Genomic DNA, 16,461 nt, shown 5'->3' on the forward strand with positions numbered 1-16,461 from the left:
GAATCCACCTGCAACGTGGGAGACCTGACTTTCTTAGTTCCAATTTTTAGTTAGGCCAAATGATACACATTATCATTGGGCTTTCTGACTAGGCAACAAAATAGCAAAATATGTTTTAAAAATATATAGTATTTACTTACTACAAGTGAAATTCTGTCTCTGAATTCTATTAATTTCCTGATTACTGAGACACAATAGTTTTTCTCTCCCTCATTTGCTAATATTTTGGAGAACTGAATCTTATACTCAACAACATATAATGATACACACCAAATTGTTTTATAATCAGTAGTGTCCTAGAGTTGCAAACATGGTAATTATTACTATATTTATGAATTAACAGCAAGATGTCAATTCTACTGTAAAAGAATATCTATTTGGGAAACAAGTACATTTTAAAATAAGAGAAAATTTAACCAGCATATAGTCTTTGTTGTTTATTATAATGCATTTTAGAGTTGTATGGAATGAAATTGAACAGAACTATTTTGGCCTGTTGGATATGCTAATAAATCAGCCAACACTTGTCTCTTCACAGATCACAAATGTGCACAGCAGCCGGGCCCTTGACGTTCAGTTCCTGGATGCTGGCACTGTGACGTCTGTGAAAGTGTCCGAGCTCAGGGAAATCCCCCCACGGTTTCTCCAAGAAATGATCTCAGTGCCACCTCAGGTACTGTATGTCCAGCCTGGGAGACTAACTGGAGGGAATTTGAACGCATTCATAATCACATTGTGAGATGCTCTCTCAGGTTTTGATAATGATTGAGCTTACAGCAAAACTGGAAATGATCCAAATGTGGAGTGGCTGACTGGGTTTCAGATGTAAAATTTTGCTTAAACAGGAAGGGCAGTCAGACTTAGAGAATGTTGTTTGATAAATGTTTTTTCAAGCATGTCGAGTCATCAGGCTATATTGTCCAGTTAGAGATTCTATTTTAATAATTAGATGACTGTGCTGGCTTCTACAGTTTCAGGATATTATATGTCAATATTTACTTCCAGAGTTCTTAATTAAGTAACCTGTCTTGGATATGTTTATATTTAATCTTTTCTGCATAGATTTAGAGGGCTTGCCTGATAGCTCAGTTGATAAAGAATCCACCTGCAATGCAGGAGACCCTGGTTTGATTCCTGGGTTGGGAAGATCCACTGGAGAAGGGATAGGCTACTCACTCCAGTATTCTTGGGTTTCCCTTGTGGCTCTACTGGGAAAGAATCCGCCTGCAATGCAGGAGACCTGGGTTTTATCACTGGGTTGGGAAGATTCCCTGGAGAAGTATTCTGGCCTGGAGAATTCCATGAACTGTATAGTCCACAGGGTCACAAAGAGTCGGACGTTACTGAGCGACCTTCACTTCACTTCCATAGGTTTCAGTGAAAAGATTAACCGTAGTCTATCATTCCTCTTTTGATAGAAATCCAGATGATAAGAAGTTTGAACACCTCTGGCCTCTGTACCCCTTGTTAGAACACCCATCCAGGGCCAGCCTTACCTAGAAAAGGTTCCCGGGGCTGGAGGGGAAGGGGGTCTGTCCTACTGCTTCTGAGTGTCTGAAGGTTATACAAAGTGTACCTTCTTGGTAAAAGCCACTATAATTTGTTCTATTAACCTTACGGGATTTGTTATTTGATAATTGTGAAGTTGGGAGAACCCTTATAACCAGCTAGGCCAAGCCTCTGGCTAACAGCATCTCCCTAAGAGGTTGAGAATAGCAAACAGATGGCCTTTGGCCAAGGCTGACCCATGAATATTGGATCTGAGCTGTTGGCTCGTATGGTGTTTTAAAATGTGAGTTAGTCATTTGCTTCTATCTTCTGAATCTAGAAAATGTGACTCTATTGAGCACTCCCTTTTATAGGACAGCTCTCTAAGGGAGCTTGGGAGTGCCATTCTCTGTAGGGGAGAGAGTGAGCTCTCCAGTGCCCAGGCCTCAACCGGCCTGCCTCACTCCCCCATGCACACCAGGTAGCATCTGCTCTCAGTGACCTTGCCACGCAGAAAGGAGCCTCATCCAAGGGGCACAGTGGGAGACTGGGGGCCCTCAAGGGTGAAGAGAGGTGTGACAGTGAGGGTGGGGCTCAGAGAGGAAAGGAGGAATGTAAGAATCCTGGAAGTATTCTTCACAAAATGGCCTCCATCAATTCAAAGGCTCCCATGAGACTGGAGGGAGTCCCTGGGGTTATCTTTTCCTCCCTGAGGTAGACATTCTCCAGAAGCTTGTGCAGTGATGGTGGGAGGTAGAAAGCATCAGGGAAAATGAGGCTTTTAGGTATCAGTGGGTTTCAGTTTTTCTTAGCCTGCTTAATTCTCATAACAACCTCCTTCAAAAGTGAAAGTGGCTCAGTCGTGTCTGACTCTTTGTGTCCCTATGGGTCCGTGGAATTCTCCAGGCCAGAATACTGAAGTGGGTAGCTTTTCCCTTCTCCAGGGGAATCTTCCCAACCCAGGGATAGAACCTAGGTCTCCCACATTGCAGGTGGATTCTTTACCAGCTGAGCCACAAGGGAAGCCCTCTTTCAAAAAAGTGAGCACAAGTGCCTGGGGTACTCTAGAAATGCTTCATTCAACAGTAAATCTCCACAAAGAGTTCTACAGTGAGTCAGGTTTCCTCCAAATGACACTTCATTTTTTTTTTTAAGTTGGACTTAGAGGGAAGACTTCAATGTAAGTCCTAATCTTGTCTTCATGACTTTGTGACCTTACTTACACAGGTTAGTATGTCAGTCTGTTTCACCGTCTGTAAAATCAGATGGCAACACTAGCCTGCCAGTATTGTAGTATTGTATTGTAGGGTGAGAAGTCCGTACCATGCCTTTATAACCCTGGCTCATAGGAATAAAGATAATGGTAGTAATATAAATAGGAACACAGACACTCCAGCCCAAGAGCTGTGATTGTCACTATTAGCTGTTGCTTGCTTTCTATCTTGGAAACATTTGACTTGTATGAAAATAATATTGACATTACTCTTAAGTACCTATTTTAAGATGGTGTGCCCTCTTTTCCATTGTGTTTTATTTTCAGGCTATCAAGTGCTGTTTAGCAGATCTTCCACAATCTATTGGCATGTGGACCCCTGATGCTGTGCTTTGGCTAAGAGATTCTGTTTTGAATTGCTCAGACTGTAGCATTAAGGTTAGTTATCTTAATGGTCTTGATAAACGGGAGCTTGTCAGCCAAAAGGACTCATTTGGTTTTTGTGAAAGAATTTTATCTTTCTGTAAACTGATGCTTTCACATCTGACACACTTTTGTAGTTAGGAGATTGATTACATGTGTAGCTATGACACATTTCATGGTTTAATTTTTATTTAAGAATTTATCCTGTATCTGCAGTATTATGTTTAAACCTTTTATATAATTTTTTGATTATTAATAAAGTAGCAGATAGTTTTCAGCTCTTAATTTGCTCCATGATAAGGAATTAAGTGCCCAACAAAGGACCACATATCTCTCTCTTTTTTTTTCTTTAAGATTTATTTATTTGTGTTTATTTTTTTGGCTGTGTTGCATCTTTGTGCCGCACGAGCTTTTCTGTAGTGGAGGAGAGCAGGGGCTACTTCCTTGTTGCGGAGCAAGCACTCTAGTGCGCTGGCGCAGGAGTTGTGGCACGTGAACTTAGTTGCTCTACAGCATGTGGGGTCTTCCCAGACCAGGGATCGAACTGATGTCCCTTGCATTGCAAGGTGGGTTCTTAATCGGACCACCAGGGAAGCCCTGGACCATATATTTCTTGATAAATGTTTCTAAAGCCCATTTAAGTAAGTCCTGTATGTCTTTTTTTTCCTAAAGTAAAATGAATTATAAACAAATTTTGCTTATAATCTTGGTTTTCTGTCTCTTTTCCTAAAACTTATATAAACTGCTTTCTTTCTTTCACTATTGTGTTTCTTTTTCACACTCTTCAGTCTGTATATCAAAAACACTGCTCATATTTCCAAGAATAGAAATGTAACATTAAAAAAAAGAAATGTAAGATAGTATTTCTCTATTTTAACTAATGTAAATAGTGTTATAATTTTATATAAGCATGTAACAGTTAACAGTGAAATGTCCTTGAGAAATTTCTTCATGAAGATCTCTCAGTTATTCTAGCCCACACTGATTTTCCTGTCTTCATTCTCCTCTAGGGCTTATCATGTACAGTCACACAGTTATGTACCATTTTGTATTCTTCAGTTGCCACACAAATATTGTTTTCTCAGCTAAATTTTCAGCTCCTAAAGCCAGGGTATTGGTCAATAAAAACATTTTTAGAGGTTGATGTTTGAAATAGTGTTTCTGTACCACTAATATCAAAATGAATTAACAGTCAGTACTTCATAAACCCTCAAAAGGATGAATTTAAATTGACTCCTCTTGCTACAAGGAAAACTTTTAAAGTAAATGACTTTAGAAGGATTGCCATGTTGGTGTTTCCTTGTCTTCACGTTTGTGTTCCTGCCTTAAATTTCTTAGCCCAGTTTGATAAAAGATAGAAGTATCTCATTTTTGTTGTTCCTAAGATAAACCAGAGGAGCTGGTGAGAAGAATTAACAGACACCCAGCCCTTGGGGGCACACAGCAGCCTAGTCCCAGGTACCAGCATGTGGGGCTTCTGTACAGACTCTCCCACTGCCAACAGAAGAATGTAGACAGGTCATCGGAGGTCTCCTGGGCAAAAGGTGCAAAATGGTGACTAATTTTGGCCTATTCAATGGAGCTTTCTTCCTCTTTTTCTCCCAAGGCCCCTCTCCTCTTATGTAACTAGGGAAGAGGAAGAGGGGTGAGAGCAGATATTAGGACCAAATAAGGAATTTGGACCCAGGGTCCCAAAAGATATGGTGAAAGGCAAAGCTTTTTCCTTCCCCTCCCTGTCTGAGGTGCACCAGCACTAAGCAGAATGCTTATAGGATGTTTTGCTATTTTTATTGTTTTTATTGTTGAAGTTGGATGATGAGCACATGGGGATTCATCATGATATTCTTTCTACTTGGAGTGTTTTAACGTATCATTAATTTTAAAAAAATTAGTCATGGTAATCAGACTCAAACCTTTAGCAAGTCATAGGTATTTTCAGTTTTTAGAGGTTAGTAAATTTTCCATTTCTACAAGGTGTTACTGGTTTCTAGACTGCTTGGACCTACGAGCTTATTCTTTGCTCCATCTGTGGTAGACAACTCATCTGACCTTAAATAAACTGATTTTTAGCAAGTTGGGTTTTTTGCAGAGTACTGTTTTTTAATATTTAAAGTTAACATAATGATCTCTAGGAATCCAGCATGAACTTGGATTTCTTAAATTGGTGTTTTGTGTTTTCCAAAGGTTACAAAAGTGGATGAAACCAGAGGTATTGCACATATTTATTTATTCACCCCCAAGAACTTCCCCGATCCTCACCGCAGTATCAATCGCCAGATTACAAATGCAGACTTATGGAAACATCAGAAGGATGTGTTTCTGAGTGCCATATCCAGTGGAGCCAGCTCCCCCAACACCAAAAGTGCGAACACCCCCATTTTGGGCAACACTGGAGAGACTTTCAGAAAGAGCCTCACAGATGTCCTCAAGAAGTCTGTGGTCAACCACCCCAGCTCTTTCTTTACAAAGGAACTGCCACCTCCTGTCCACTTATCCAAGCCAGGGGAACACATGGATGTGTACGTGCCTGTGGCCTGTCACCCTGGCTACTTTGTCATCCAGCCATGGCAGGAGATACACAAGCTGGAAGTTCTGATGGAAGAGATGATTCTGTATTACAGTGTGTCTGAGGAGCGCCATGTGGCAGTGGAGAAAGACCAAGTGTATGCTGCCAAAGTGGAAAATAAGTAGGTCCTTAGACAGAGCCTTTTATTCTCCTCCTAAGAAAAATCTGTAGAATGATACCAAGAGTCCTTAATCCCTGCAGGGGGACTTGTGTTAGTCTCCCATTCGTGCCTGACTCTTTGGGATCCCGTGGACTGCAGCCCACCAGGCTCCTCACTCCATGGGATTTTCCAGGCAAGGATACTGGAGTGCCATTTGGAACTACACAAATGGGAATTCTGAATGTGAAACGAGACCAGTGAATTATGTGATTTTCTAATATTTAAAATGATGTCGTTTAGCTGAAAATCTAATAACCATATTCCTGTTAAAGCCTAATTATATCAGAAGTGAAGGTTTAAACATTTTTTCTACTTTACTGTGAGAAAAAATATTTAGTATTCATATTTATTATTTAGGAAATAATGTTTTTTTATGGATGACTTTTAAATCTTAAAAATAAGATACTTACTGGAGAAAATTTAGAAAATCCAAAAAAGTATAAGAAAACAAGGTCAGCCAACCAACATAACCCGTTAAACTACTTATGTATTTCTTCTAGGTTTTTCTCGTATACATATTTCTACAATTAGTATGTTACTATATATAATTTCGGAGAAGGCAATGGCACCCCACTCCAGTACTCTTGCCTGGGAAATCCCATGGATGGAGGAGCCTAGTAGGCTGCAGTCCATGGGGTCGTGAAGAGTCAGACAGGACTGAGCGACTTCACTTTCACTTTTCACTTTCAGGCATTGGAGAAGGAAATGGCAACCCACTCCAGTGTTCTTGCCTGGAGAATCCCAGGGACGGGGGAGCCTGGTGGGCTGCTGTCTGTGGGGTCGCTCAGAGTCGGACACGACTGAAGCGACTTAGCAGCATATGTAATTTCATACCTACTTTTTTCACTTTAATATAATTCTGTGAACCGTTTTTCATGTGATATCATTTCTTCATAAACATTTTTAATGGCTAAATATTCTATCATAAAGAGAAATCACAATTTACGTACCATTTTCTTTTTTATAGGTTTTTTTTTCCTCCCAGACTTTTCACTGTTGTAAATAATGTTGAACTGAAATCTTTGTTCAACTCTCTGATTATTTATGGGATAGATTCCTAGAAGAGAAATCACTTGTTTAAAGATTACAGGATTTCTGATATAGGCAGTTGGTTGCTTCCTAGAGAGCTTTTGCCACCTTTATAAGGTACTGCTGCTGCCACTGCTGCTAAGTCGCTTCAGTCGTGTCCGACTCTGTGCGACCCCACAGACGGCAGCCCACCAGGCTCCTCCGTCCCTGGGATTCTCCAGGCAAGAACATTGGAGTGGGTTGCCATTTCCTTCTCCAATGCATGAAAGGGAAAAGGGAAAGTGACACGACTCTTAGCGACCCCATAGACTGCAGCCTACTAGACTCCTCTGTCCATGGGATTTTCCAGGCAAGAGTACTGGAGTGGGGTGCCAGTGCCTTCTCCGTTTATAAGTTACAACAATGCATACTTCACTGCTCTTTAGCTGTTGTATTTCCCTGGTGGCTCAGACGGTAAAGGGTCTACCTACAAAGTGGGAGACCCGGGTTCAGTCCCTGGGTCAGAAAGATCTCCTGGAGAAGGAAATGGGAACCCATCCCAGTATCCTTGCCTGGAAAATCCCATGGATGGAGGAGCCTGGTAGGCTACAGTCCATGGGGTCCCAAAGAGTCGGACACGACTGAGCAACTTCACTTTCTTTCTTAGCCATTGGACAGTGAGGCTTTGTTTAACACTTTCAGTCTGTTTTCTCATGTTTGCACTTTTGGATCCACACAAAGAACTGTCTCTCTCCCTACCCTTCCTGACCCAGCATACACACAGGCACATACCCCTAAACTCAGTTTAAAAGATCAACTACTTATTTTTTCTAGAAAGTACTTTCATTCATTCTTACAATAAATACCTTAACCATAGGTATTTATAGAATTTTGTTATTTTTGTGGGAGGAAAAAAATTTTTTAACTCAAAAGTGAAAAGTATAATAGTCTCATTCTGAAAAGCATTCAAGTTATATGTCACAGCTTTTCATCTTTAAAAAAATATTTTTACTATGTCATGTTATTTACAGTCATAAGCATAAATGGGTTTCAATACAGGAACATAGTATAAATTTACCCTTCAGAATTGCTGTTGGATAATTTAATCACAGTTAAAGCCAAATTGATGCTCACTGTTATCTGAGGAGCAGATTAATGGTGACTAGCGGTGGGTAGGTCCCATTGGAGGGAAGGGTCCTGTGAAGAGAACCCAAACACTGGAGACTGTATTCAGGACTTCAGACTCCACCCCGACACCTCCATGGGTCTGACAGCTCTTCTGAGTCAGGACTCTTGGGTTAGATCAGTTAACTTGTCTTAGATAACCAAGGGATACCTTATCTATAGGAAGAGATTGTCTAATATTTTTTGAAACTTTACAAACTGAATCCATTTAAAGTGCTTAGAGCTTGTATCTTGCTTACAACCCAGGACTATTTACTAAACTTTGCTCTCAGGTCTGGCAAGTTAAGACTTAGGAATTTCACATATACTTTTGATTACAGTGGTTTCCACAGTTACCACAATAGAGGAATAACCTAGGCAACTTATTAAAGTGCAGGCTCCCCTTCCTCACCCCTGGACTGCTGAGTCAGAATCTCTGACAGTGGAACCCCAGAATCTGTTTTAAGTAAACTCTCCAGGTGATCCACTTGCAGTCTTGTACTAAAATTGGTAATGTAGTCAAAACTGAAGCCTTATTTAAGCTGTTAGTTTTAAAAGTTGAAAGCTAAATAGAAAAGCAACATGTAGGGTTTTCTGATGGTCTCTCCTCACTGCTCTGTACCTCTTTTTTATAGACTGAAAGCACAGACCACTGTCAGTCATTTCCCTGGTACGGTTTAAAGACAGTGATATTGGTGGAAGCCAAATGATTTCATCTCCTTTTATACTTACACAAATTAGCAGCCTGCACCAAACTGGCATTTCCACAAATGGAAATTTCTCTTCAGATTAATCTAAGTCTTATTTGCACAGCTTATCTTCATTTGAATAATACTTATGATAATAGCTACCATTTGCCAAGTGCCTGTTATATGCCAAGTGAATGTCTTAGGTACTTAAAATGTATTATTTCTGCAAGTAAATTAAAACTAAACATTACGCATGAGGTAATGAGGTGACTGAGGCACAGAGAGGTTAAATGAAGAGCCCAGAGTGACATGATGGGAAAATGGCCCAGATGGGACACCAGCTCAGGTCTGTTTGGCCCCCAAAGCTCATGTACTTTTTATGATACCTTTTTGTGTCCCTGTGGTCTCTGTGGTTCACGGATTATTGCTTGCTGCACTTTGGGCTGATCTGAAGGCTTCTGGAGTTCGTCCCAGAAACTCGATCACATAGAATGTTTGAAGTCAGTCTCTAGCTTTCTTACTGGCGTTGGTGCTACAGCATCTCTGTGTGGGTTCCTGTACCTGTTTTTGCCCAGTGTGCCCTGGCTGGAGAATCGGCGGCTCCAGCCAGCCCCAGCCCAGCGTGTGGTGCAGTGATGAGGCTGCTGTTCCACTGGGCTTGTGGCTGATGATCTTGTTTCAGGGGGTGGCTGGGTCTGCTGCCCAAGGCAGAGTCTGACCCACACCTTTCGGGAGCAGAGACACTTTCATTTTAGGCATTATCGACAGTCATCCTTTTCTTAGTATAATAATACTCTTTAATCATGTGATCAAGATATAGGACTTTAAAATGGTCCTTCATACCTAAACTTTGAAGTCTAGGTTTTTCTCATTTTGATTGAGATGATGTAGGTCCAGAGGAGGAGCATATATTCATGTGAATTTCTTTCTCACATCTTGAACTTGAGGTCTGAAATCATACTCTTCTTCCTCCCTCCCCCGACCCCCACACACGCTGTGCTCTCCTGTCCTTTATAGGTTCTTTATTTTAGGTGGTGGATTAAACTTTGTGTTTCATGTTATCTCAGGTTTGTAATTCCTTACTTGGCAAAATTAAAATGATCAATCAGTGTTCAAAACTTCTTGTCCTCTTTTCCCAGCCTGGCTTCCCAGTCTGACTGTCTCTTCCATCCCTCCACACTCTACTTTCCAGCTGCACAGTAGCCACCTCACTGCTCCACCCTGCCCCACACAGTCTTCTTTGTTTGTTTGTTTGTTTGTTTCTCTTGCATGTCCTCAGCCAGCCCTGGCTTGCTTTCCTCTTTCTATCTTTCACACATGGCATCACGAAGTTGCATCCAACTCTTTGCAACCTATGAACTGTAGCCCACCAGACTCATCTGTGCCTGGGATGTTTCAAGCAAGAATACTGGAGTGGGTTGCCATTTCCTCCCCCAGGGGATCTTCCCCATCCAGGGATTGAACCTGCATCTCCAGTGTCTCCTGTACTGGCAGGTGGGTTCTCTACCACTGAGCCACCTGGAAAGCCCACCACATGTGGACCTTGTTCCAAACGTGTGGCCATCTCCTGTCTCCCTGTCAGAGTGAAGGGATCCATTAGCCTTGCCCTGGTCATCCTCCATGCCACTGTTTCCTCCTGCTTAGAGGTGGTTCTCCTTTATCAGCTCCATGAGGCTTGTAAAAGGGTATTGAGTGAACAAATTCCATCAAATGAGCCAGTGGCAAAACAGAGAATAGTAACCTCTGGAAAAAGAAGAAGCAGTCTCCTAAAAACTTCTATAACAATACAGTTTTATATTTTGATGAATGACATTTATATTAATTTTTCTTTTTATAAAAAAAAAATGTTGCCCTTAAAGCAAGTGTTGACTTTGTTTTTCTTCTCTTTTAATCCAATGCACATCTAGGTGGCACAGGGTGCTTTTAAAAGGAATCCTGACCAATGGCCTGGTGTCCGTGTACGAGCTGGACTATGGCAAGCATGAATTAGTCAACATGAGAAAAGTGCAGCCCCTGGCGGACATGTTCCGCAAGCTGCCGTTCCAAGCGGTCACTGCTCAGTTAGCAGGTAAGTTCTGGGGAGTCTGAATGTCATTGTTTTCCAGTGTATTGTTGAACATTTGGGTTGTTTATGCTTTTATCGTAGTGTTAAGAAAAAGCCCACAGCTACATATACTAGCCAAAGTAAACAAATGGAAACAATGAAACAACCAACAGGAGGAGAACATTGCATGATTAATATTTCATAATTTATTGCATAAATTATAATGCATTTACAAAGTGGACTTTCACAATTATGAAACATTCCTGGCTTGTAGAATATGACCATTTTCATGGCCAACATTTGCATTGCAACTAACAGCACAGAAGTGTGTGATTTTAGCACACTGACACCAGCCCCTTGACTGTCATAAAATCTGAGGAGCTAAACTAATAGGCATAGAGTGGTGCTTCTTTATGATAGTATCTGATGAGATTCGTTTTATCTTCTGTGAAAGCAGTGCAAGTGTCGGTGGCCCCTCCATGTGCCCTCTACCAGTAGTTAACATGGGTGCCTAGCTGAAGCTCTACCCAGACAGCTGGCAGCATTAGCAGAGGGTGTGGAGATCCAGAGGGCTGAGGGGTGCTGACATCTCCAAGCATCTGGGCTGTGTGTCCTGCTGTGCTGGGATATGGGGGAGTTATGACCACATGTGCCACCGTCATTCTTTGCCCCTCACTCACCCCATATACTTAGTAGTGGCAGAACTAACTTGATCTCAGAAATGAGAGCAATTGTGTGTATAAATTCTTATTGACAGCTTTTATTAAAGAGATAGGGATAGATAGATAGAGATGGTCTTATTTGCCAGTTTCTTTGTCTCCTCCTAGACTTCAAAGGAAACTCTCATGGTAGGCAGATGTGAACCAAAACTGGCATCTTATGCATGGCATGGCTACCATTGATCTGCTCTGAACTCAAAGTTCTAAATAATGAATGGTTACATTTTTCATTTTCCCTTTTTAATGTTCAGGTTTTGCTGTCAACCCCTGTTGTTAAACATGACAGTCAAACCTCCCAGTGAAGGTGTCCCTGTGAGTGAGGGGTGCACGGCGCCATCATCCCCACCCCTGGCTTCATGGTCACAGTCACTGGTGTTCCTTGTGCAGGGGACTTTACAGCCACTTCTTGTTGCTGAATTCGAACCATGCTGGGAGGTTTAGGCTCTGTTACCATCACTGAAGCAATAGTTTACAGACTATTCTAGGCTTCCCTCATCAGAAGTTCTTAATAATCCAAGAGTTTAGCCCACTCACTGATAGGTCTTTAAAATTATATATGAAACTCCCATACCTTCATCACTATGGGGCATAATTTATAGTTTATCTAATCTAGTATAAGTGAACTTAATTTTTATTAGCTTAATAGTATTTCTTGAAAAATACATAATTCTTGTCTCAGTTTTGTTTTAAAACCTAATTCAGAATTCTCTAACTTGAGCTCTCAAGTTTAAAAGTTATGAGGATTTATTAATAGATATGCATGAGATTTTAAATTCATCTGGTCCAACAACTTTATTTTGTGAGAAGTAAACTGAGGCCTGAAGGATTACCTGGTTTCCCCAAGATCATACCATTTCATAGAGGAAGGGCTGGGAATAGTAACTGAATCTCTAGACTTTGATTCCAGTGCTTTTACCATGATGATGTATGTGACTTTAAACACTGGAAGTGTATTGATTCTTCTTCTTCTTTTTTTTTTTTTTTACTCTATCTGGTTCATCAGAAAAAAATATGTGACTAAGAGAAATGTCATTGATATTGATATTTTTCTCATCATCAGTCTGTTATCTACATATACTTTAGGAAAATGGGCAGCCTTTATTATAACTTCATTTTATAACATTCGAATGAAATTTGTGTCTGTAATTGAAGGTTTACAGGAGTAACCCCATTCAGAATAGAAAAACTGTAAGCAAGACTATTTGGAGATTGCTTGGCATCTCTGTTTTCAGTTGGGCAAGTCTAACCTGGTATGCTTAAGCTACTTTGCAACTGACTAAATAGTTTTCCATTATAACAGATCAAAGAAAGGCTCGTTTGACCCTTCATTGATCTTTGAATCCTTGTCTTTCTCTTAGGAGTGAAGTGTAACCAGTGGTCTGAGGAGGCTTCGATGGTGTTTCGAAATCATGTGGAGAAGAAACCTCTGGTGGCACTGGTGCAGACAGTTATAGAAAACACTAACCCTTGGGACCGGAAAGTAGTGGTCTATTTAGTGGACACATCGTTGCCAGACACAGATATCTGGATTCATGATTTTATGTCAGAGTATCTGGTAGAGCTTTCAAAGGTCAATTAATCACTGATTCTGAGACCTTGACAACTAATTCAGATTTTTTAGCAATAACAAAAATGTAGTAGGCTTTTAAAAAAAAATTACCTCTGCTACATGGCTTTGACTGCTGTGGGAAGTTGAAAAGAATATGCTTTTTTTTTTTTTTTAAGCTTATGTTTGATGAAAGATATTTAACAAGTTTTGTCTTAACAGAGTTGACTTTCAAAGAGAATTGCACTTGAATTACTACTATAATATTAGAATTAAAATGTTTATCAATACAAAAACTGATTATCTTATAATTTCTTGGCTTTATGATCTTAAAGACCCCTTTCCCTTTCCTGTTCATGTTTTCTTCCTTGTTGTGCTCAGTTCTTCTCAAGTTAGCTTGAGAATTTCATGATTTAACCCTGCCTTAGTCTAGTGGTGGGTCCCAAAGCAGGTGGTCACCACACCATGTGAAGTCTCTCCCAAGTCTTCAGCACATCAGCATTACTACTGGTGGTGCTGCTGGAGGAACAGCCCAGGCAAACCAGCACATCCCTCACCCCAGATCATCCCAAATCTCGAGTAACTTCTCATTGCCCAGAGAGTGTGGACTGAGAACCATCTCCCTGCCCAACCGCACTGTCCACTGCTTCTCCCTGCACCAGTCACACTAAACCTTCATCTGGTTCCCAAACCCCATGCGTGCTCATCCAGAACTGCTGATGTTCTAAAGCAAGTCTTCCTCCCCTCCAGACCACTCTTGCTGTCTTCCCTCAGCCTGCAGCTCATTTTGTCTCCACCAGTCTTGTCTGTCGGTATCCTCCCTGACTTCCCAGGCTTATCTGGTTCCACTCCCCGATTCCCCTCCTACTGCATTGTACTTCCAACTCCGCCTCTCATAGTGCCCAGACCTCACTGAGCTTCCTACCATATCAATAGTTGTCTGCACCAATCACTCCAAATAGATTGTGAGCACCTTGAGGGAGGGAGGGAGGGAAGGAGGTATCTTAGCCATCTGTCCAGTCATATCCTGGTAAATATTTGACAACTGGTTCTGCTGGGTATGTGTGGGGATGGGGGCAGTGAGCCTTGATTTGTAGTATCTGATGACCCCCGTGTTATAAATATTCCTACTGTTGTTGAGTTCCAGGTAACAATGTGAGTTGGAAAAAGATGCACCCAAGTGGCTCTTATGAATTCTAGGATGGTGAGCTCAGTTTGACTGGGAAGCTTAAAATTATCATTTTGAACATATACTAAGTTTAGGCTAGTTGACCTCTGTGTGAAGATATGCTTAAATAATTAGAAATATTGAGTGGATTTCAGGGCCAGAGATAAAAATTCTTAAAGTCATTTGCTTATTTTTATTTGTGAACATCTAGGAAAGGTAAGAACAGAAAGAGATGTTTTAAATTTTTCATGTAAAATGTGTTGAAATTATCTTTCTAGCTTTTTAAAATTTACATGTAGTATTTATAATTAAAGTGATTCAAAATTCAGAAATGATTATCCCAGTGATTTAAATAATCATTTATGATAAAACAAAAACATTCCAATACATAAATATTTAAGTAAAATAAAGCAGTATAAACTTTTTTTTAAATAATGGTTTCTTTCCCTAACAACAACCAAAGAAAAACCCACAAATATCTTCAAATTGTCTACAGATAAGAAAACGGTGGTTTCTACTACTTCACTAACTTTAGGAATGTTTCTGTTACTTTTTAAAATAAAACAATTGTTGATATAACGGAAAAGTTAACCTAGTGCTGAAACAGTTTGACAGACAAATGAGACGTGCCCCATACCTCATAGCATATTCAAAAGTCCATTCCAGGTAGACTGAAAGCCTGAGAGTGAAAGGCTACTGTAGGAAGATGACACCTTTATAATCCAGGGGCAGGAAGGACGCCTTAGACTGGATGCACAGGTTGCTAACAAAGGAAAAGACTGACCCTTGAACATGGTGAGGGGAGGGCGTTTAGTGGTGCCAACCCTCCCTGCTGTGGGGAATTCCTGTGTGACTTCACGGTTGGACGTCCTCATATATGTGGTTCCTCCGTGTCTGTGGTTCCACATCTTCAGGTTCACCTGTCCAGAGATGATGCAGTACTATAGTATTTTCTGTTGAAGAAAGTCCATCTGTATATGGGCTTGCACAGTCAAACCTGTGTTGTTCAAGGGTCACCTGTACTAGACAACATTAAAATGAACATCTGTGCATTGAACACATTATTATGAAGGTGAAAAGGCAAAGCACAGATTGGAGGATATATACATACACACACACACATGAAAAATAGATCACGTGTATTCAGTAAATTATCCAAAAGCAAAATGGGCAATACATCTGAACAAACACTTCTCAAAAGAGGAACTCCAGCTGGGCCGTAAACATGAAAGATGCTCAACCCATAGGACACAGGGAAATGCAAATTCAAACCTCAATGAGATACCACTGCTCAAGTGCCAGAATGGGGGAAATGTTTCTATTTCTGTTAATTCCAAGTGTGTTGAAGATGTGTGCACTTGTGCAGGGAGATGCTGGTAAAGAAAGTTCACAGCTAAACATCTGTAATATCTAAAACCCAGAAATAACCTACGTGTCCATTAATAGTAAAATGGATCTTTTTAAAAACTGATAACATTCATTCAATGGAAACCTCTGCAGCAATGAGAGTAAACAAACTACAGTCATGTGAACCAACATGGATTAATGTTAAAACGCAGAGTTGAGCAAATGAATATAAACTGTGGGGGAAAGAGGCAAGTAAGGAAGTGATTACCATACGAGTAAAGAAAGTGGGAAATTTAGGAGGGCGTGGTGACCCAGAAGAGCACAGGTTGACTTTTGCTGCCAGTGTTGCCTGCAACAGGTGTTTGAATGATAAAAATTTTGGACTTTCTTGGTGGTCTGTGGTTAAGAATCCACCTGCCAATGCAGGGGAAATGGGTGTGATCCCTGGTCTGGAAAGATCCCACGTGCCACGGGGCAACTAAACCTGTGTGCCGCAACTACTGAAGCCTGCCCACTGTAGAGCCCGTGCACCTTAACAAGAGAAACCACACAAGGAGAAGCCCACACACCCCAACTAGAGTTGCCCCTGCTCACTGCAACCAGAGAAAGCCTGCGTGAAGCAACAAAGACCCAGTGCAGCCAAGAAAAAGAAAAATTTGAACCAGCACACTTACATTGTATGCCCTTTTCTCAAATGTTCAATTCCACCAAAAAGATTTAAAATTTTAAATCTGAAATATTAAAGCATTGCATTGTTTAAAAATATAGGGTACGTGCCCCTTGACAAGAGAATTTTCTTATAGCCTTGAGGGTTTTGCAATGTAGGAATACATTTCATGGAAGCATGAGTTGTCAAAGGTGTTTCTCATTAGTGATCTGTACACCAATATTAAGAAGTTTATATTAACAGGCTCTACCCCACCAGA

At 40.8% G+C, this 16,461-nt stretch overlaps 1 protein-coding gene across 4 annotated transcripts in view; it reads left to right on the forward strand.

Moving 5' to 3' along the window:
* Positions 1-14,520, forward strand: part of TDRD7 (tudor domain containing 7) — a 104,045-nt gene extending 89,525 nt beyond the window's left edge. For 3 of the 4 annotated variants that reach the window (XM_015472543.3, XM_059888982.1, XM_059888981.1), the window contains 5 exons: positions 539-673; positions 3,029-3,139; positions 5,309-5,811; positions 10,619-10,779; positions 12,833-14,520. In XM_015472543.3, coding sequence (XP_015328029.1) covers positions 539-673; positions 3,029-3,139; positions 5,309-5,811; positions 10,619-10,779; positions 12,833-13,053 — 1,131 coding nt within the window. In that variant the 3' untranslated portion in view covers positions 13,054-14,520. The remainder of the gene's footprint in view (positions 1-538; positions 674-3,028; positions 3,140-5,308; positions 5,812-10,618; positions 10,780-12,832) is intronic. The other variant, NM_001100309.1, reaches the window with a different exon arrangement.
* Positions 14,521-16,461: the final 1,941 nt, after the last annotated feature.

The sequence above is a fragment of the Bos taurus genome, chromosome 8 (assembly GCF_002263795.3).
Source record: "Bos taurus isolate L1 Dominette 01449 registration number 42190680 breed Hereford chromosome 8, ARS-UCD2.0, whole genome shotgun sequence".
Lineage (NCBI taxonomy): Eukaryota > Metazoa > Chordata > Mammalia > Artiodactyla > Bovidae > Bos > Bos taurus.